Source organism: Bombina bombina, chromosome 7, assembly GCF_027579735.1.
Source record: "Bombina bombina isolate aBomBom1 chromosome 7, aBomBom1.pri, whole genome shotgun sequence".
Taxonomy (NCBI): Eukaryota; Metazoa; Chordata; class Amphibia; order Anura; family Bombinatoridae; genus Bombina; species Bombina bombina.
Window position 1 is genome coordinate 525,922,786 of NC_069505.1, and position 23,480 is coordinate 525,946,265.

The 23,480-nt window shown below is 40.7% G+C and overlaps 1 protein-coding gene across 1 annotated transcript in view; it reads left to right on the plus strand.

Moving 5' to 3' along the window:
- DHX34 (DExH-box helicase 34) overlaps window positions 1-23,480 on the plus strand; it is an 81,332-nt gene that overhangs the window by 23,057 nt on the left and 34,795 nt on the right. Inside the window, 3 exon segments of the mRNA XM_053689501.1 lie at window positions 4,031-4,267; window positions 4,364-4,537; window positions 18,115-18,192. Coding sequence (XP_053545476.1) covers window positions 4,031-4,267; window positions 4,364-4,537; window positions 18,115-18,192 — 489 coding nt within the window.

The following is a 23,480-nucleotide window of genomic DNA, read 5'->3' on the forward strand; positions in this document are numbered from 1 at the left end:
AACTTGCTTCTCTGAGTAGTTCCGTTATTTATCTATGACACTAGGGCTATTTCGCCTTCTTACCGTGTCTCTGTTCTGTATTTCAGCTGCTCTGCTCGAACAAACAGCTGACCGTGGCTAACGGTCTCCAAGGTTTCTGTGTCACCTGGTTTCCGGAACCTCCAGGTTATTCTGACTTGCGCAAGCCTATTGACAGGTTAGAAAGCCTCCAAATCCTTCACCGCTCTTAAGTACTTACACAGTACGCGGTATGGAGTTCTCCTTTGGTCCCAATCCGTAGGGGGACTTAGTAGCAGAAAAACAGTTTGTTTGTATATCCCAGTAGCAGGGTGAATCCTCTACGCGTTTCAACCCGTATGGGTCTTTGTCAAGATACTTCTCCCTGCACCTGTGCATTTTTAAATACCCCGCTGTAGCTCCTGATTTGCTGATTCTCCATTTCCTTCCAGCATATGTTAAATGAGGGAGAATGTAAAGGCACAATCTTAGAATTATTCCTCAAACATTCTTATATTCAGTGTTGATATACATGCCAAAAATTGTATATAAATATATTTTTCATCTTAAATAGTGAATAATTTCATAGTGATACATCATAACTCGAATAAATGTTAAGTATAAAAAGTCCTTATAAAATATATATGAATATCCTAAAATAACCATATAAAATTCATTTTTAAAACCATCAATTCTAAAACATACATTCATCTAATAAACACAGCCTATAAAATCAAGTTTATTTATTTAAGGTATTTAATTCAGATAATGGGAATTAGTTTAAAAATTAGATATATAAATTAAAATAAAATACATTATAAAATATATATAAAAAAATATATATATTATATTAAATTCCCTCATAAAATAAATAAAGGGAATAAAATGAATAATACTATGGGGGATAGAATATTTGGGATTTACATTAAAAAGGGGGCCAGTTCTAATTCAGAATTATGATAAATTAAGGGAATAAGAGGATTAATACTATGGGGGATAGATAAATTTGGGATTTACATTAAAAAAGGGGCCAGTTCTAATTCAGAATTAAGACCATTGGGGTAAAGGGTATTAAAATTATAAATTAACTCTGCTTCCCTTTTTAAAAGTTTATTTTCAAAATTACCCCCCCCTCCAATCTTTGCATACCAAACACAATCCCCAAAATTTAAGATCCTTAATATTGTTCTTATGAACATCTCTAAAATGTTGGTATAGATGTGTATCCAACTTCCCCTTTTCTATATTCCATAAATGTTCCCTCACCCTGTCCCTTAACATCCTAGTGGTTTCCCCTATTTAAAAGTATTGACAGGAACATTGTAACATATACACTACACCCTTACTATTGCACCTAATTGTATCCTTAATCATATACTCTTTGTCCATACCGGGGATCATTATATTTTTCTTTTTAATCCCATTTCTGCAGGCTTTGCAAGTTGCACATGGGAAGAAGCCTCTTATTTCCTCCCCTCTTAGGTCTTTATCTTTGATAGATCTTCCTTTCTTCCTTTTTGAATTCACTAGGGGGCAGTAGTGATTTAAAATTTTTGGTTTTTCTGTACACTATCCCCATAGTATTATTCCTTTTATTCCCTTTATTTATTTTATGAGGGAATTTAATATAATATATATATTTTTTTATATATATTTTATAATGTATTTTATTTTAATTTATATATCTAATTTTTAAACTAATTCCCATTATCTGAATTAAATACCTTAAATAAATAAACTTGATTTTATAGGCTGTGTTTATTAGATGAATGTATGTTTTAGAATTGATGGTTTTAAAAATGAATTTTATATGGTTATTTTAGGATATTCATATATATTTTATAAGGACTTTTTATACTTAATATTTATTTGAGTTATGATGTATCACTATGAAATTATTCACTATTTAAGATGAAAAATATATTTATATACAATTTTTGGCATGTATATCAACACTGAATATAAGAATGTTTGAGGAATAATTCTAAGATTGAACAGGGAAAACGCAATAAGCATGTGCCTTTACATTCTCCCTCATTTAACATATGCTGGAAGGAAATGGAGAATCAGCAAATCAGGAGCTACAGCGGGGTATTTAAAAATGCACAGGTGCAGGGAGAAGTATCTTGACAAAGACCCATACGGGTTGAAACGCGTAGAGAATTCACCCTGCTACTGGGATATACAAACAAACTGTTTTTCTGCTACTAAGTCCCCCTACGGATTGGGACCAAAGGAGAACTCCATATCGCGTACTGTGTAAGTACTTAAGAGCGGTGAAGGATTTGGAGGCTTTCTAACCTGTCAATAGGCTTGCGCAAGTCAGAATAACCTGGAGGTTCCGGAAACCAGGTGACACAGAAACCTTGGAGACCGTTAGCCGCGGTCAGCTGTTTGTTCGAGCAGAGCGGCTGAAATACAGAACAGAGACACGGTAAGAAGGCGAAATAGCCCTAGTGTCATAGATAAATAACGGAACTACTCAGAGAGGCAAGTTAAAACCGCTTTGTGTATAAACACTCACGGGGAATCTCACACAGCGCCGGTGATAAATACCGACGGCTGTTAGCTATTTGCATCTGGGATCATTCCTTTGGAAGAGACTATTCACTCTGCATTTAACCCTGCTGTAGCGGGTCAGTTATATACCCAACATTTAGACTTTTAAAGAAACAGACATTTAAATTAGAAGTTTACCACTTCTGAAAAGGGGATATTTTAATGTAAGCCATTGTTGTGTATCTGGTAATTAGAAGTGTGTTAACACTTCATGTCATTTGTGTGAAGTGATATTTTCCAGCATTGTGATATTTTTTATTTGCATCCACTTTTTTCATTTACATCAATTGGAAGTATTATATTGTTTTAGGAGAGTGTGAATGGCTGTATGAACAACTATAGTCGGGGGTGATTGATTATTATTATTTTTTGATTATTATTGGATTAAACATTAGTTTATTATTGTATTATCTATTTTAGACAGTATGCAGTGTTCTTCCTAGGACCTTTTTTATTGGGTGCACCACCCGGCTAAAATTTAAGACAATATTTTTCAATGCTTATTGCCCATATTATCATTAATTACATTTGTATTAAACATTGCAAATAATTTGTGCCTTGGATAGCAGAATATGTTAGTGTTACATTGTCCTTACCTGGCTACTTCATAATTAAATAACATTTTCTGTGGAGAACACTGGTATGTATTTGTGAGCCCTCTTGTGTTGGGAGTGTAGGCCCCTTCTCGAACTATGGAGTCACTTTATTGTATGAGTTGTGTTGTACAGCCTGCATACAATCTATGGTCAAGCCAGTGATGACAGGTCCCTTCTTAAGAGCAAGGAAGGGACGTGTCACCCCTGGCTTGGCCATGGCTTTGTGTACAGGAAGATGAGATGGGTTTTGTCAGTATTGCCCTAGGATTTAAATTATGAGTGGACTCTTGGATTAACGTGTCGCTTGACCCTTGGATCATCATTATCACGCAAAATTTTGTAATGGATGTGTTTGTCCACTCTAGCCTATAAGATGTATGTCAGCTTTTGGAAGAAATACTGATATGGCCCCAAAATGGACTGATCCAGCAAGCTGAGAATTTGCCATTACTTTAAGGGCTCGATTTATCAAGCTACGGCAGACAGGGGCGTACATATGCTCGCCCCTGTCTGTCGCAGCTCACCTCTGGCGGACAGATTTCCGTTGGCAGAATTCAGCATTGCACAAGAGCAGTATTTTGCACTGTTGTGCAACGCCGCCCGCACACAGGCAGAAGCTGTCAATCTCCCCAGTTGGACGAGACCGGGGAGATTGAAATTCTCCACCTAAAAGGTAGAGAAGAGGTTAGGGAAGCAGCGGTCTGATGACCACTGCTTCATAAATACGGACTGCCGGTTCTCTTGTGAGAACCTGCAGTCAAAGAGCAGGAGAAGGCTTAATAAATCGCGCTCTAATTTCCCATAAATTAGTATAAGACTTAAATCGAACAAGTTTTGTATTCTGTGAGTAGCTACTTATTCTTGATTAAACATTGCAGGAGCTGCTTAAAGACCATGGAATGTTAGAAGATATCCAGCTTCAACATAGAGACCGTAACAGCCGCCAGAGAATGCACAGAGAACGCAAAGAGCTGCACCATCTTAAGCGAGAACATGAACGAACAGAAAAACGCAAGCGCAAAGTGTTGAAACTAGAGGAAGGGGGCGAGGGTTCCTCTAGTGATGGCGAAGAAACGACTAACCGAGACCACACCAGAGATAACGTGGACATTCAGGTTTGAGCACTGGGATGGGATGAAAATCTCTCAATTATCGTGGCTTGATTTTCTTTAAGTCATTATTTGAGTCGTACCTTATCGTCATCTTCATAGGATGTGAAGTTTAAGCTGAGGCATAACGTGGATGAACTTCGGGAATCCTCGAGCATGGGCCAGGAGCTCTCCAGCCAGCAGGTGTCCTTGCTCAAGCTTATCGTGTGCCATGGCTTGTACCCACAGCTGGCAGTACCTGACGGATTCAATAGTTATCGCAAGGATTCCGACCAGGTGAGGGTCCCATTATGTCAGTGTTCCTACACAGGGTTGACCCATGACTCCAATAAACATGTCACTTTGCTAGTATGTATAATTGACTCTTTAACTGATTAGACATGTCGCTGTGATTAAGTCACTTTGCTCCTGCACAGGACTGATTCTTTAACCCAGTGATGGCCAGCAATTTAGTTGAAATACTTTTTATTGTTATTATTACATCATAAACAACAGGTACAAAACATAATGTTCATCCAATACATTCCATAACAGATCCATTGACCTCTTGACCAAAGCTAATGTCCAGTATTTAACCTTACTTTAATTGTTTGGTACCTTGAGAGATCTTTACCTTGCATAGAAAAAATGAACTTAAAGATCATCTATGGTATTGTCCATCCGACCTGCATTGTAGCATAGTAAATTAGAATTTCAAAATCATGGAAGAGTGGGAAAAGGATTGGCAAATGGTAACATATCAAACTATTCATCGTTGTTTCTTTCTCCCTATTTGTCATGTTTACTCAGTACAAATTTTCCCCTCCCATTCTTCCACCCCTCCCCCCAATCAACTCAATAAAAAAAATAAACCAACATAAAATTAAACTACATTCAACTTGCCTGTCGCTTCATTTCTTTTGCAGCGGATCCTGGGAAGGGGCCCCCACCAATCTTTGAATTCAGTCTTAGTAGTGTACCTGGCCTTACCGTCTGATTTCTAAGTTAAGTCTCCCACTACCCCCTGATAACAGTCCTCCTCTCCCTTAGCCAGAATGAGCATCTTCCCTTCACAAGTCTCCCTAGTATCCTGCCAGAAGCCAATAGTACCAAATTTTAGAGAATTGATTGAAGTTATTTTTAATATGAGCTGCTGTTTCAGACATTTTATATGTAGCTTGGATCTTATCTGTCACTTCCATCCAAGAAGGAGCTCCTGACTTCCAATATCTCGCCACGCAGATTCTGGTGGCTGTACAAAGTGTACGTATAAACGTGTTGATGGGAGCACCAAAGGGTTCAATGCGTTCGTTCAGTAGTGCTTGTGGTGCTGTTAGGGAAATGGTTTCAGACAGTACTTCACTAAGTAAGTCAGATAGTCTGGACCATATTTGTTTAATCTGTGGGCAATCCCACCACATATGAATATATGTCCCTGTTTCAGCACATCCCCTATAGCAAAGTTTACTACCCCTCTGAGTGTAGTGTGAGGTGATTGTGGGAGTCAAGTACCATCTAAAAGATGTTTTGATACAGTTTTCCCTGAAGTCGGCGCTGATTAATCCCTTACTAGACGTATATAGTATTGACTCCCATTCCTCCCTTGAGTATATTATGTTTAATTTTTTCCCATTTCTCCATCAGTGTAGTTTTAGAGGTGTTTTTGGCTTTTTGAATCTCTAAATATATGGCTGAAATCAGTTGTTTGTGTCTTTTAGTAGAATTGCAGAAACGTTCTAGTGCTGTTAACTGCTTCACTGAGCTGTGTGTCCTAAATTTAGCAATAGCCGAGGATACCTGCAAATATAGAAACCATTGAATTTTCTCGGGATTCACTTTATCCTGAATTTGTTGATATGTCGCTATTCTATTTTTATGTAAGAAATCCGCTACCCTGTACAGCCCTTTGTTTTCCCACTTCCCTATGTGCGTGTGAAAGTCTGGGTTTAGAAGAGTCTTTATCGGTCTCATGACTGAATCTGTTGGTATGAGATTTAAAGATCTGGACAGCGAAGTCCAGAGCTGCATCATCTCGGTCGTAAGTTTAGAAGCTGACATTCCCTTAAAAGGTTGTTTCGAGTGGTCCCATAAGATATCATCTGAATTTTTATAGTCTGTCATGAGTGTCTCTACCCGCACCCACACCTGGTCCCCTGATTTCTTGCTAAAGAGGGTGGTCTGCGCCAACCGTGCCGCTTGATAATAATGTATTAGATTTGGTACTCCCACCCCTCCCAATTGTCTATGCTGTTGAAGAATATGGGATGGAATTCTAGCTTTTTTATTTCCTCTAAGAAAACCCACCAAGTCTGATTGCAATTTACTCAGGTCAATGAGTGGAATTTTAATTGGGAGGGCTCGGAAGAGGTATAAAGTCTCGGGAGAATATTCATTTTGATCGCCGTTAATCGGCCGTACCAAGAGAAACTGCCTTTTTTCCATATATTTATATCTTTTCTAATCATTCTATATAGAGGAACATAATTTAATCTATATAAGTCAGCCATATTATTCGAGATTTTAATCCCTAAGTATTTGATCGATTCTGTGGTCCATAAAAATTCAAAGTTAGTTTCGATGAGTTTTTTAGTATGATTGGGAAGGGCTATGGGGAGGGCTTCACACTTTTCAAGGTTGACCTTGTATCCTGATATATCTGAGTAATCTTTCAATACTTGTATAAATTTGGGAGGGAGATGAGTGGTTTAGTCAATGTAAGAAGGACATCATCAGCAAACAAAGATATCTTAAACTCCTGCCCTTTGAGTAAAACTCCATGTATGTCTGATGACTGGCGAATCATCGCTGCTAGTGGCTCTATGCAGATCGCAAATAAAAGTGGCGAAAGCGGGCAACCCTGGCGTGTGCCATTCAATATATCTATTAATTTTGATTGATAACCTGCCGCCCTAACACTAGCTGTGGGATGAGAGTATATGCTTTTAATAGCTTGAACAAATGGGCCATTGATACCTAACCTAGTAAGAACCTCCAGCATAAAGACCCAGTCTATTCTATCGAACGCCTTCTCCGCGTCCAGTGACAGGGCCAGAGAAGGCGTTCTCGTTTTGCTAAGGTATTCTATCAAGGAGATCACGCGCCTAGTGTTGTCCGGGGCCTCTCTATCTTGAATAAAGCCCACCTGGTCTGGGTGGATCAGTGTGGGTAGATGCAATTTTAGCCTATTCGCTAGAATTTTGGTGAAAATCTTGATGTCCTGGTTAATAAGGGAAATGGGTCGGTAGCTTTGACATAACTTTGGGTTTCTGCCAGGTTTAGGAATAACTACTATTTTGGCCTGTATGATTTCATGGGGGATCTCATTACCTTGTAAAATATCATTACAAAAAGAGACCACGTGTGGGGTTAAAACCGATTTATAAAGTTGGTAATATTCGCCTGGGAACCCATCAGGGCCTGCTGCTTTTCCCGGTTTAAGCTCTTTTATGGCGTTAAGGACTTCTCTAGTCGTTATTTCTGCATTTAATTCATCACTAGCTTCTTTATCTAGCGGTGTAAGTGTAATGTCATCTAGAAACCTAGACCTACGCTGCGTTATCTGGTCGTTATATACTACTTTTTTCCCATCATAGAGACAACCGTAGTATTGAGCAAAACTGTCCGCTATCTCTTGTGGATTAGAGGTGCACGAGCCGTCAGGTTTCTGTAACGGCTAGATTTGGAGTTTGGCGGTAAAAGGGCTGTTAACGCTCCGCGGGTTTTTTTCTGGCCGCACCATAAATTTAACTCTGGTATCGAGAGTTCAAACAAATGCTGCGTTAGGCTCCAAAAAAGGAGCGTAGAGCATTTTTACCGCAAATGCAACTCTCGATACCAGAGTTGCTTACGGACGCGGCCGGCCTCAAAAACGTGCTCGTGCACGATTCTCCCATAGGAAACAATGGGGCTGTTTGAGCTGAAAAAAAACCTAACACCTGCAAAAAAGCAGCGTTCAGCTCCTAACGCAGCCCCATTGTTTCCTATGGGGAAACACTTCCTACGTCTGCACCTAACACTCTAACATGTACCCCGAGTCTAAACACCCCTAGCCTTACACTTATTAACCCCTAATCTGCCGCCCCCGCTATCGCTGACCCCTGCATTACACTTTTAACCCCTAATCTGCCGCTCCGTAAACCGCCGCCACCTACGTTATCCCTATGTACCCCTAATCTGCTGCCCTAACATCGCCGACCCCTATGTTATATTTATTAACCCCTAATCTGCCCCCCACAACGTCGCCGACACCTACCTACACTTATTAACCCCTAATCTGCCGACCGGACCTGAGCGCTACTATAATAAAGTTATTAACCCCTAATCCGCCTCACTAACCCTATCATAAATAGTATTAACCCCTAATCTGCCCTCCCTAACATCGCCGACACCTACCTTCAATTATTAACCCCTAATCTGCCGACCGGAGCTCACCGCTATTCTAATAAATGTATTAACCCCTAAAGCTAAGTCTAACCCTAACACTAACACCCCCCTAACTTAAATATAATTTTTATCTAACGAAATAAATTAACTCTTATTAAATAAATGATTCCTATTTAAAGCTAAATACTTACCTGTAAAATAAATCCTAATATAGCTACAATATAAATTACATTTATATTATAGCTATTTTAGGATTAATATTTATTTTACAGGTAACTTTGTATTTATTTTAACCAGGTACAATAGCTATTAAATAGTTAAGAACTATTTAATAGTTACCTAGTTAAAATAATTACAAATTTACCTGTAAAATAAATCCTAACCTAAGTTATAATTAAACCTAACACTACCCTATCAATAAAATAATTAAATAAACTACCTACAATTACCTACAATTAACCTAACACTACACTATCAATAAATTAATTAAACACAATTGCTACAAATAAATACAATTAAATAAACTATCTAAAGTACAAAAAATAAAAAAGAACTAAGTTACAGAAAATAAAAAAATATTTACAAACATAAGAAAAATATTACAACAATTTTAAACTAATTACACCTACTCTAAGCCCCCTAATAAAATAACAAAGACCCCCAAAATAAAAAATTCCCTACCCTATTCTAAAATACTAAAATTACAAGCTCTTTTACCTTACCAGCCCTGAACAGGGCCCTTTGCGGGGCATGCCCCAAGAATTTCAGCTCTTTTGCCTGTAAAAAAAAACATACAATACCCCCCCCCAACATTACAACCCACCACCCACATACCCCTAATCTAACCCAAACCCCCCTTAAATAAACCTAACACTAAGCCCCTGATGATCTTCCTACCTTGTCTTCACCATGCCAGGTTCACCGATCCGTCCTGGCTCCAAGATCTTCATCCAACCCAAGCGGGGGCTAGACATCCACTGAAGAAGTCCAGAAGAGGGTCCAAAGTCTTCCTCCTATCCGGCAAGAAGAGGACATCCGGACCGGCAAACATCTTCTCCAAGCGGCATCTTCTATGTTCTTCCATCCGATGACGACCGGCTCCATCTTGAAGACCTCCAGCGCGGATCCATCCTCTTCTTCCGACGACTAGACGACGAATGACGGTTCCTTTAAGGGACGTCATCCAAGATGGCGTCCCTCGAATTCCGATTGGCTGATAGAATCCTATCAGCCAATCGGAATTAAGGTAGGAATTTTCTGATTGGCTGATGGAATCAGCCAATCAGAATCAAGTTCAATCCGATTGGCTGATCCAATCAGCCAATCAGATTGAGCTCGCATTCTATTGGCTGATCGGAACAGCCAATAGAATGCGAGCTCAATCTGATTGGCTGATTGGATCAGCCAATCGGATTGAACTTGATTCTGATTGGCTGATTCCATCAGCCAATCAGAAAATTCCTACCTTAATTCCGATTGGCTGATAGAATCCTATCAGCCAATCGGAATTCGAGGGACGCCATCTTGGATGACGTCCCTTAAAGGAACCGTCATTCGTCGTCTAGTCGTCGGAAGAAGAGGATGGATCCGCGCTGGAGGTCTTCAAGATGGAGCCGGTCGTCATCGGATGGAAGAACATAGAAGATGCCGCTTGGAGAAGATGTTTGCCGGTCCGGATGTCCTCTTCTTGCCGGATAGGAGGAAGACTTTGGACCCTCTTCTGGACTGCTTCAGTGGATGTCTGGCCCCCGCTTGGGTTGGATGAAGATCTTGGAGCCAGGACGGATCGGTGAACCTGGCATGGTGAAGACAAGGTAGGAAGATCATCAGGGGCTTAGTGTTAGGTTTATTTAAGGGGGGTTTGGGTTAGATTAGGGGTATGTGGGTGGTGGGTTGTAATGTTGGGGGGGGTATTGTATGTTTTCTTTTACAGGCAAAAGAGCTGAACTTCTTGGGGCATGCCCCGCAAAGGGCCCTGTTCAGGGCTGGTAAGGTAAAAGAGCTTGTAACTTTTTAAATTTAGAATAGGGTAGGGAATTTTTTATTTTGGGGGTCTTTGTTATTTTATTAGGGGGCTTAGAGTAGGTGTAATTAGTTTAAAATTGTTGTAATATTTTTCTTATGTTTGTAAATATTTTTTTATTTTCTGTAACTTAGTTCTTTTTTATTTTTTGTACTTTAGATAGTTTATTTAATTGTATTTATTTGTAGCAATTGTGTTTAATTAATTTATTGATAGTGTAGTGTTAGGTTAATTGTAGGTAATTGTAGGTAGTTTATTTAATTATTTTATTGATAGGGTAGTGTTAGGTTTAATTATATCTTAGGTTAGGATTTATTTTACAGGTAAATTTGTAATTATTTTAACTAGGTAACTATTAAATAGTTCTTAACTATTTAATAGCTATTGTACCTGGTTAAAATAAATACAAAGTTACCTGTAAAATAAATATTAATCCTAAAATAGCTATAATATAAATGTAATTTATATTGTAGCTATATTAGGATTTATTTTACAGGTAAGTATTTAGCTTTAAATAGGAATCATTTATTTAATAAGAGTTAATTTATTTCGTTAGATAAAAATTATATTTAACTTAGGGGGGGTGTTAGTGTTAGGGTTAGACTTAGCTTTAGGGGTTAATACATTTATTAGAATAGCGGTGAGCTCCGGTCGGCAGATTAGGGGTTAATAATTGAAGGTAGGTGTCGGCGATGTGAGGAGGGCAGATTAGGGGTTAATACTATTTATGATAGGGTTAGTGAGGCGGATTAGGGGTTAATAACTTTATTATAGTAGCGCTCAGGTCCGCTCGGCAGATTAGGGGTTAATAAGTGTAGGTAGGTGTCGGCGACGTTGTGGGGGGCAGATTAGGGGTTAATAAATATAACATAGGGGTCGGCGATGTTAGGGGCAGAAGATTAGGGGTACATAGGGATAACGTAGGTGGCGGCGAGTGCGGTCGGAAGATTAGGGGTTAATTATTTTAAGTAGCTTGCGGCGACGTGGGTGTGGGGCAAGTTAGGGGTTAATAAATATAATATAGGGGTCGGCGGTGTTAGGGGTAGCAGATTAGGGGTACATAGGGATAACGTAGGTGGCGGCGATTTGCGGTCGTAAGATTAGGGGTTAATTATTTTAAGTAGCTTGCGGCGACGTTGTGTGGGGCAAGTTAGGGGTTAATAAATATAATATAGGGGTCGGCGGGGTTAGGGGCAGCAGATTAGGGGTACATAAGTATAACGTAGGTGGCGGGTCGGCAGATTAGGGGTTAAAAATTTTAATCGAGGGGCGGCGATGTGGGGGGACCTCGGTTTAGGGGTACATAGGTAGTTTATGGGTGTTAGTGTACTTTAGGGTACAGTAGTTAAGAGCTTTATAAACCGGCGTTAGCCAGAAAGCTCTTAACTCCTGCTTTTTTCAGGCGGCTGGAATCTTGTCGTTAGAGCTCTAACGCTCACTGCAGAAACGACTCTAAATACCAGCGTTAGAAAGATCCCATTGAAAAGATAGGCTACGCAAATGGCGTAGGGGGATCTGCGGTATGGAAAAGTCGCGGCTGTAAAGTGAGCGTTAGACCCTTTAAATCACTGACTCCAAATACCAGCGGGCGGCCAAAACCAGCGTTAGGAGCCTCTAACGCTGGTTTTGACGGCTACCGCCGAACTCTAAATCTAGGCCTAAGTGAGGTATAGCGAAAGATTTTGTCCGCTCCTTAAGTTTATGGGCCAAATACCTATCCGGTTTATTTGAGTACAAAAAGTATTGTGCTCTTAATCTGTGTGCTGCCCTCACTGAAGTCTTATTCATAATTGCTGCTAGTTCAGCTCTTTTGGCCTGTAATTGTGTAAATACTTTAGGTGATAAATTCTGTTGGTGTACTCTAGTTAAGGTGTCTATTTGTTTTTGTAATGTATCTGTTTGGAGCCTAGACTTTTTGGTTAGAGCGGCTTTTTCTTTAATCAGTAGCCCTCTGATATAAGGTTTGTGTGCCGCCCAGATGGTGATAGGGTTGGAAGTGGTTCCTGCATTAATGCCCCAATATTCTGATAAAGCTTTGATATAAATTTGCATGTCTTGGGGTTTTGGAGTACAATGGATCAAAGTTCCAAGACCGTGTCGCACTAGTATGAAATGTTTGCTTAATATCTATTTGGACTATGGAATGGTCCGACCAGGCACAGGCATGAATCTTGGAAAAGGCCAAGTCTGGAATCAATGTTTGGCTGACATATATGTAATCTAGTTTTGTATAGGATTTATGTGCAAATGAGTAGAATGTGTAGTCATTGGTCTTACCATATAGCGTGTCCCATGTGTCTAGAATATTGTGAGATAAGAAAATCTCTTTTATTTTCTTAATTGTAGAATTGTGTCTCAGTTGTTTTTGGATAGTGGATTTTTGTCCTTATTTTGATAAGCATACATCGGCACATTAAAATCCCCCCCCAATATTATCCTGGAATGTGACCATCTAGTCAATAAATGTGAGACTTGAGAAAAAAAAGGCTGCTTGGGTTTCATTAGGTGCATATACATTACAAAAGATTATTTGCTTTTCATGTATTCTCCCTTGAAGTATCAAGAACCTGCCCTCCGGGTCCCTTATTGTCTCTTCCACCACAAACCCCACCGACTGGTGAATTAATATTGACACACCTCTTTTCTTTTGATCTGTTATAGAGTGGAAATGTTGCGTGTACCCCTTGGCCCAGTATTTAGGAATGACTTCTCTAGTAAAATGTGTCTCCTGAAGGAAAATGATGTTCGCTTTTAATCTATTGTATTGGCCTAGCGCCGTCCGTCTCTTAAGGGTCTGTGTTAAGGCCCCTAACATTGTGTGATATCAGTCTGAGATTACAAGCCATTACTCACTGTTTTGGAGGTAGGGGGCCCACCCCGGATCCGCTGTCTCTGCTATCACTCTTGTTGCCCGAAGGCATTGTAGACAAAACTTTCTCTTGTTGGGTGATTCATGGAAATAGGCAAGATGAGTCAACAGAACATAAACAAAAACAAGAACAAATAAGTTTACATTCAATAACAATCTGTTCAAAAACCTCATTAAAACAAGATAATTAAGAACTAAAATTATTTTCCTCCTATATAAGAAAAACAATAAAATGTAGAAAACAAGAATAGTCTCAACCCTGACCTCCTCCTTACACAGGTTGATCGTATTCTATTAACCTTCCGTACTATAACTGTAAAAATTAGAACATTAGATATTTTCTCCTTCCCCCTTGAAGAGGGGGCAAGAGACTTGTCGGGTAAGAGTATAAGAAAAGGTGGTATTATAAAGGCCAAAAAAGAAACAAAACCCCCCCCCCCCCCCCACAGACACAAAAGGGGGTTATAGCTAGGTTTGACATTTTCTTAACCCTGTCAGTTGTGCCACCCTTGAAAACATACCCAAATATTTTCAAAACCTTTTACTCAAAGGAGACCGTCTCATTCCAGCTCCCTCTAGTAGGAGACCAGTGATTATCAAAATTCCTTGCATATCGGGTTCTCCCTCCAGAGATTAGATTAGATGTGGAGATGGGTGTACCTCCCCATCTCCCTCTTGTCTCAGAGAGATTGGATAGGACTTAATCTAAATAAATCAGTGGGGAAGAGAATGTCAAGACTTAGCTTTTCTTTTTGAGACTCTAGGTCCATTACTGTCTCTGTTGATGAATCTGCTTGATGATGCTGGAGAGGAGTCTTCTGTTTGATTTAGTTGGGGTATCTCAGGCGTTTCCAATTGCAGTCTGCGACATATATCTGGTATTTCCGATACTTCTTTCAGGTTTAGTGATCTACCATTGTGTTGAATAAATAGGCAAAAGGGGAATCCCCATCGGTACCCAATCTGATGCTTTCTCAAGAGAGTGGTAAGAGGCCTCAAATAGTTTCTGATCTGAAGTGTCCTGATACAAAGATCTTGGAAAAACTGGATTAACCACACCTTGGAATTTAAAAGTAGGGTGCTTTCTAGCTGATGATAGAATACCTTCCTTTTCCTGGGAATCTGAGGAACTTAACAATAACATCTCTAGGCGGTGCATCCTCTGTTTGGTCTGGCTCTTAATGCACGGTGTGCTCTCTCCATTTGAAATTTTTCCTCACCTACTTCTCCCGTGATGGCTTGAAATAATTGGTGTAGATAGACGGGAAGCTCTTTCTGCCGAGACTGCCTCAGGTATCCCCTTCAGCCGCAGATTACATCTGCGGCTCCTGTTTTCAAGATCTTCCACTTTGTCATGCATCTCATTCATTTCCTGCTGTTGAGTGGAGAGCTTTTGTGTGAGGTTAGAGAGGTCTTCTGTAGTGGTGGTCTCATTTTCCTCTAGGGTAGCTACCCTATTACCCAAATCTGAGATATCTGTGTTATGTCCGCCAGGCTATTGGTGACAGTATTTTGGAAAGCATCAAATTTCTCCCAAAGTTTATCGAGAGTTTGCAGTGATGTCCTGCTTAGATACCAATGTCTTTAAATCAGCTCTTGTAGCCGGAATTGTATCATCTTCCAGCACTGTGACCTGTATCAGAAATCGTTTTCTTCGTCAAGCGTTGCAATTGTTTGAATCTAAAGTTTTCTCCCCCTTAGCCGGTTTAAAAAAACAGACTAGCTGCTGGTGGTTTAGGCCCTTGGGCCGGCTTATTCTGTTTCCTGACTGACATCGTGGTGGGAAGTGAATCTTAAGACCCAAAACTGAGGTTAGGAGGTGTATGCTTTTAGAGCAATTTTATACAGCTTATTGAGTAGCCAGACCAAAATCTAAACAGCAACCCAGTGTTGGTGGTATTTTAAATTCTCTTCAACAGTAAGCTATTACATCCGTATTGTAGCAGCCAGCATTTATTGATAGACTTATAAAATCCTTACTCCATATTAGTCGCTAATATTAACCCCTTGGGATAAGAGGTGGCATATAGTCCATCCTTTTAAAGGCCCTTATTGTTCCCTTGCCACATTGTGGATTGCCTCGTAGTTGGCTTATAAATATCAGCTTCTGCAATTACTGTCTCTTTAAACAGCTATTTAGAGCTGTATGTAGCAAGTTGATTACTGCCCTGTGACCAAAACATGTTAAGTTTCTCAATGTCCTGTGGCTTGTCTGTCAATACTGCTTAGTGCTGCAAACCTCTTCTTTCTAGTCCACCCTGTACCTTTAAGTCTATTGCATATTGACTCACTTTCTATATCTCCATCTCAATTTCGTTCCCCACCTCCTCACTCCTGTGAAAGTTAGAACTCCATTACCTCTCTTAACCGCATCTAGTGGTGGGAGCTGTTCCTCTCATCTTTCCCGGGGGCCTCATCCGGTTGCTGTGTAAGACCGGTTGTCCGGTCTAATAATTACCCGGTTTGTCTGCTTCACTTAGGTTGCGGCAGCAGGAGGCTTTGGCTGCTTCAGGGCCCTTGCGTGGTTGATGAGTGCCGTGTGATATCGCTCATTTGTAAGTGCGCCACAAAAGCAAGATGGCGATCGGCATCTGCCTTCTCTAGCTATTTCCAGCCGTTATAGCAAACTGTTAGTGGCCAGCTGCAGTCTCTATCGATTCCGGATGTGTGTAGCCTCTTGTCCACAGCAATCAGGCTATTCCTTGACTTTTCACTTTACCCACATATCTGTTTACAGTATAGTGCTGCACGGAGCTCCCAAACTAAGCAGCCATCTCCTTCCAGCTCCAGGCTCCGCCTCGATGGCCAGCAATTTAAAGGGACAGTCAACACCAGAATTGTTGTTGTTTAAATAGATAGATAATCCCTTTATTACCCATTCCCCAGTTTTGCATAACCAACACAGTTAAAATAATATTAGTTTTACCTCTGTGATGACCTTGTATCTAAATCTCTGCATACTGCCCCCTTATTTCAGTCCTTTTGACAGACTTGCATTTTAGCCAATCAGGGCTGACTCCTAGGTAACTTCACGCGCGTAAGCTCAATGTTATCTATATGAAACACATGAACTAACACCCTCTAGTGGTGAAAAACTGTCAAAAGGTATTTGGATTAGAGGCGGCCTTCAAGGTCTAAGAAATTAGCATATGAGCCTACCTAGGTTTAGCTTTCAACTAAGAATACGAATAGAACACAGCAAATTTGTTGTAAAAGTAAATTGGAAAGTTGTTTAAAATTACATGCCCTATTTGAATCATGAGATTTTTTGGACTTGACTGTCCCTTTAACACATGGGGGGTTGCAGATCAATATTTGAGAAGCCTTAAAGGGACATAAAACACAATTATTTCTTTCATGATTCAAATAGAGCATGGCCATTGTAAACAACTTTTTCAATCTACTTCTATTATATATTGTTTTGCTGAAAATCATACCTAGGAAAGCTTAGAAAACAGCAGTGCGCTACTGGGAGCTAGCTGCTCATTGGTGGCTGCACACAAATGCCTGTTCTCATTGGCTCAACCCGGTGTTTTTTCCCTTAGTTACTCCAACAAGAGATACCAAGAAAATGAAACAAATTAAATAAAAAGTAAATTGGAAAGTTATTTTAAAAATGATATGCTCTATTAGCGCTGCGGAATCTGTTGGCTCTACAAATAACCGATAATAACAATAATATTATTAATGAATATGGGGGTTTTATGTCCCTTTAAGAGCTGGATATAAAGGTAGGCTATTAAAGACACAAAATATTTTCCTAAACGATGTCCAGTAACAAAGGCCTGATTTAGGGTAAGGTTGAAGGGCCCCCTCTGTCTGTAGTTTTCCCCTACAAGTTACACGTTTTCCTAGGCGCCACAAAACCAATGGAACCCCGCCCATGTTTTTCTAACATGATTCAGATAGAACATACAATTTAAAACAACTTGCCAATTTACGTCAAATTTGCTTCATTCTCTTGGTATCCTTTTGGTTGACGGTAGAGAAGCAGTACACCACTGGGAACTAGCTGTACACATCTGGTGAGCCAATGACAAGTTGCATTTATATATGTGCAGCCACATATGTTACTGCTCCTAAACTACCTAGGTATGCTTCTCAGCAGAAGGATACCAAGGGAATGAAGCAAATTAGATAATAGAAGTAAATTGGATGTTTTTTTTTAAAAATGGTATGTTCTACCTGAATCATGAAAGCTTAAAGGGACATTCCAACCACAATTGTAATCCACATGGGAACATTTCAGTTCTGAATAGAAGCATTTGTGTAATATACCCGTATTGGCAAAAAGGCTTCTTATAAAAGCTAACAGCTGTTTCAAAAGTGTATCTAAAGTATGCACCGTGCACCAGCATTTTAAAACACAGCACTTGCTAATAGAGCCTAAGGTGCTTGTACCATCTGATAGTGACTCCATTTGTTAATTGCTGACATGATACAAGGCCCCACTAGTGCTCTGAGCAGCTGCAGTATTTAAAATGCTGGTGACTGAGAATATCCAGCTATGCTTCAACATGCACGTGCAAGAGGAAAATGTTTACACTAAAACAGTGATAACTTTAGATCACTTTTCTCAGTTTAACCTTCCTGTTGTAGGTGTTCCATACTAAGAACAAGCAAGGGGTCGTTCTGCATCCAACATGCGTGTTCTCTAGTAGTCCTGAACTACTTCAAGTAAAAAACCGAGGATGACGATTCTACTGAGAAAGGGTATTGGCTTTCAATGCAAGAAATAAGTGATATATAACAATTACCACAATATAGACGCCTAGGGGGCGCTCTCAGCAACAAATTAAGGGACATTAAACACTAAACAAATGCTAGATAGAATGATGCACTCAGAGAAAAGATTAGTCGGAATAACCTGTAGATGTATTTTATAAAGTTTCATTAGCTGTTTAAATATTGACAAAATAAGTGTAAAGTTTTAGTGTCTATAAAACAATGGGAGCTGCCATGTTGTAACTTAGGTTACCTTCTCTGCTGTGGCCAATTAGGGACAGTTATAAATAGGTCACTAGAGTGTGCAGCCAATGGCTGTGTGGGATATAACAGTGTTCTGCACTTCCATTTCTTTCATGTAATTAGCAAGAGTCCATGAGCTAGTGACGTATGGGATATACATTCCTACCAGGAGGGCCAAAGTTTCCCAAGTGTTCTGCACTTACATTTCTAACAGGAACTGAAAAGCTTACAGTTTCAGAATGGAATTACTGGAAAAGGGGACAAAATAAATAATGAAAGTATATTGTAGAGTTTGTTTTTTATTTATGATTTATCATTTTATATTACCATCTCCAGTGTGTAATGTCCCTTTTAATAAGATACATGTATGAAAAAACAAAACTATAAACTAACAATAAAAAACAAACAATAAAAGTCCTGACTAGTCATGGCTGCTGTTGGCCCAGAGGTGGTCAAACTCTTGGCTCAGGGATGATCTGTAGAATATGGAGGAAAAGAACACAAAAGGTGCCACAAGTTGACTACAAGGACAGAGTCCCTACTCATAAGTGAAAAAAAGCACCTAAAGAGCGCTTACAGGGCAGGCTGGAACCTCGCATTCGTCCAGCAGACTGAGCACTGGCAGTGAAGGTCCGGTAGGTAGGTAGGATACGGAAATCCAAAAGTGTGGGTGATCCTATAAAGAGAAACCCAAAACCGCATCACCTAGCACAGCAGGACACAGTGACCTTATGCAATGACGAAATACACTTACATACGTGTAGCACCAGATAGGTGCTGGAAACACAGACTGGGACTTCTCAGCCGGCCCAGCAGACTGCACTCCCACAAACCGCAAACAGTGGCACAACAAAAAATATATTTAAGTGATGGTAAACTTTTTAACTTTTTTTTAGTTACAATATTTGTAATCATAAACTAAAAGTTGGGGACTTACATTCATGAAAGGATTTGAAAACGCTTAATTTGTTTTTATTCATTACCCTTCCATGTTTTCCTATATGTTGGCGTTCCTCCACCCGTAACGGATAGTCTATTTCCCTACTGACGATACATGGTGCCAAAAGGGGCGCAATACGATTTTGGCTACTGCCTGAATCGTCGGTGAAGTAGGAAATAGACAATCCGTTCTGGGCGGAGGAACGGCAACATACAGAAAAACATGAAAGGGTAATTAATTAAAAATGTAAGCGTTTCCAAAGCCTTTCATGAATGAAAGTCCCCATCTTTTAGTTTATGATTACAAATATTGTAACCTAAAAAAGTCAAAGTTTACCATCACTTTAATGCCAGAGTTACGGTTCACTATAAAACTTTAAAAAGCATGGAATTAAAATCCCCAAAATAAATAATATTAAATTCTATTATTATTGTGTTATATTATATGATAACATTCTCTGGGGGTAGCATGTTTAATTTTAGAATTTCCTTCTTTTTTTAGCATTTGATAGGGCTCCATGTGTTTTTGGCAACTGAATTTCCTAGTTGTATTGTAAAAACAATAATATTTTATTTATATATATATATATATATATATATTTATATATATATATATATAATATATATATATATATATATATATATATAGTATAAATATATATATATATATATAATTTATTTATTTACAGTGTGAGAGCAGTGTCCAGCTTAACGTTGAAACAAGCCTTAAAAAAAACGGAAACAACAAAAATAAAGTGCATAAAAACAAATCTTTAGTAAAATCAACATAAAAGAATACAAACTTGACGCATTTCACAGCCTGCTATGGGCGCTTAGCCATAAGTCATGGCTATGACTAAACGCCTGTAGCAGGCACGAAATGCGTCATAATCTCTCTTCCTGAGATGTGGTTTTGTATTTTTATGATGATTTTAATAAAAGATTTGTTTTATATGACTTTTTAAGACTCGCTAGCGCCGCTGCATTATTTTGTTCTTAATTTTTTTTATGCTGTGTGACAAAACCAATCTCGCCACTGTACATTGGAGGGCCTGTTATGGAACATTCTTTGGGCTGGAGGTACATGGGCTTAAGGATACCCAGAGACTGCATGGAAATATGGAATTTTATATGCTGGACACCCCATGTACTTTCATACCTCTGTCTTATGTCTATGTCACCCTGTATCCATAAATACAGGATGGGTACAGGGTGTGAGTGCCCCTTGTGGGAGCAATTGTGACTCTATAAGCAAAGTGGGCATAAAGGACTTTATAGCTAATAAGAACTGTTCCTATATTCTGTAATAAGATGTATTCTATGTATGTTTAAGATCTGATTGTGTCTCAGGAGTCTGTCTGGGTAAACTGATTGTGTCATTGTGTGATTATGTTAACTAGACTGCCCAACATCAGATTGCCCTGAGTAAACGTTCTTCCCTAGTTAATTAACTTAATATGTTAATCTGTTTTACCTGTGAATAGACAATTGTTTGATGCATTGTTCATATGTTTGCTTTACTGTTAAACCAATGCCCTTTGTAACCTGAAGCCAGGGTGTATAAATCTGTGGTGCTGCCTTCAAATAAAGCATATATTCTGTTTTAAACCTGAAAACTGGCTGGTTTGTGAATTGCTGATTCCCTATGCAGGACGTTGTTCATCTGGTATTAACCCTTGGTACGCTGTTGGTACTGTAACATTGGTGGCAGCGACGGAATGAACCTTATCGCCCAGAAGAGCAACTACACAAGCCAGTAACCTCAGGAAGAGGGGGATTATTACAATACTGACTAAGATGGAAAAGAGAAAAGTAAATTTTGCAGCTTTTAAAAAACTTCCTGGAAACAGAAGGAGAGATTGATGGGTACCTTGCGGATTTTGAGAGGCAATGTGCACTACACAAGGTACCCGCAGAGGACTGGGTCACGATATTATCTGGAAAATTTATCCCGGCCGGGCCAGAGAGGCTTTTCGGGCCATTCCAGATGAGGAAGTCAGGGATTATAATACTGGTAAAAGAGGCTCTGCTCTCCAGGTATGCGGTTACACCGGAGGCATACCGGAGACGGTTCAGAGACACTGTTAAATTAGCTGGAGATTCCTACCTTGAGTGGGCATGTAAGGGTGCACCGCACAGCAGCTCACTGGATAGCGGGTGGGGTGCCAAGCCATATCTGGGGAAGAGGTGCTGCAGCTCTTCCTGTTGGAACATTGCTTCGACAAGTTACCCGCAGGAGTTCGAGAGTGGGTTCGGGACCGGTAAACCCTCCACCCTGCAGGAAGCGGCTCGCTTGGCAGATGAGTATACGGATGCCCGCAAACTGGACATTGCTACCACTCAGCCCCCTGCTAGAGTGGAGTACAGACCCCCAGTCACCCCAGCAGCTGCCAGTTACCAAACCCCGGCGCACCGCCTATACCACACGGGCCTCCGGCCACGAACTACCCTCAGAGAGCCCTGTTCAATTCGCGGGGCTACTCACAACCTATTCGGTGCTTTAGATGTAAGCAACTAGGGCACAAAAGACCAGAGTGTCCCCTAAACGCAGCGAACCAAGCGCAGTCCTGGAGAAGACCCCGCCGGCGGAATCCCACGTAATCCTCAGCCTGCGGCCCCGCTAAGTAGAGGCGCAAGAATGCTGGAGCCTCCTACATGAGGCAGACCTTGTGCAAGCTTGCCCACCGGAATAACCGGCAACTGGTTAAAGTGAATGGGAAGAAGGTCCAGTGGTCTACGGGATACTGGTGCTACCATGACCTTGCTTCAAAAGAACTTGGTGTCTGAGAAACAGTACACTGGAGACACTGTGGCTGTGAGGGTAGGCAGGGGGCGATGTGTTCAGCCTACCTGTTGCCAGGGTACATTTGGGATTGGGGAGTGGGGCGCTAGACCTGTGAATGTGGGGGTCAAGAAGGACTTACCTGCTGATGTTCTTCTTGGAAATGACTTTGGCCCCCTCCTTGTTTCTGCCTACGCTCCTATGGGTCCCGCTGATGTTAACTCTGTGGACTAACCCGTGCCCAGATCCGTGCAGCAGAGACTGACCCACCTGCTGCTAAGCCCCAGGACGCTGAGCTCAGTAAATCTCTATCCGCTATTGATATGTGGAGGTCCCGTTACAATGCGCTGATGAAGGAGAAGAGGAGCGCAGAGGAAAAAGCACGTTTAGAACAGGGAATCTCTGCTAGACAAGCTGCACCGACAAACTGGCAGAAAACACCAGCTTGAGAGTGGAACATGAAACATTAAGACAAACTTAGTGACACTGGAGGAGAAGCTGACGCTGGCTCATAGTGAGGTGCAGCAACTCAAGGGCACCCTATGTCAGTATGAAGGGATTGTGGATACCTATAAAGAGCAGGTACATAAAACTCGTAAAGAAGCTGATGGGATTTTGAAGGACTGTTTGGCCCTGGTCTGGGCACTGAGGAATTTGAACCCTTGTTTGTATGGACAGGAATCTCTCTCATAACGGGAATACAGATGGATTGTCCCAGCAAACTGACATGCCCTACCAGGCGCTCTGGTGGTATATGCCACAGTATATACCCTGGACAGCCGAGCATGACAAACCAGAGGGAGAGGAGTTTGATGGTCCTGTCCCCCAGCAACACGGCTGTTTAGCCAAAGTGGAGACGATTGGTCTCCCCCTCCAGCAGCACAGCTATGTATCCGAAGGGAGACAGTCGGTCTTCCCCTCCAGCAACCAGGCTCCCACCAGGCTACTTCCATGGTAGTGCTGGCACCCGGGCAGAGTACAGCTGGTCTCTGCCCACCTCGCAACCCACCAATTCAGCGTACCAGTCCCCCCACACAGCTGTGGTGAGGCACCTGGACATGGACAAGTTTTCCCCGTACTCCAGGTGTAGTAACCATTTATTGTGGGTGGGCTGTACTACTAATTGTGTTTTATGGGTGGGTTGCTGGACTAACCAGGGCACTGACCGGCAGGAGGTTCAGATACCCTGTTAGTCTGTTTGGAAAAGGGGAGAGATGTGACAAAACCCAATCTCGCCACTGTACATTGGAGGGCCCTGTTATGGAACATTCTTTGG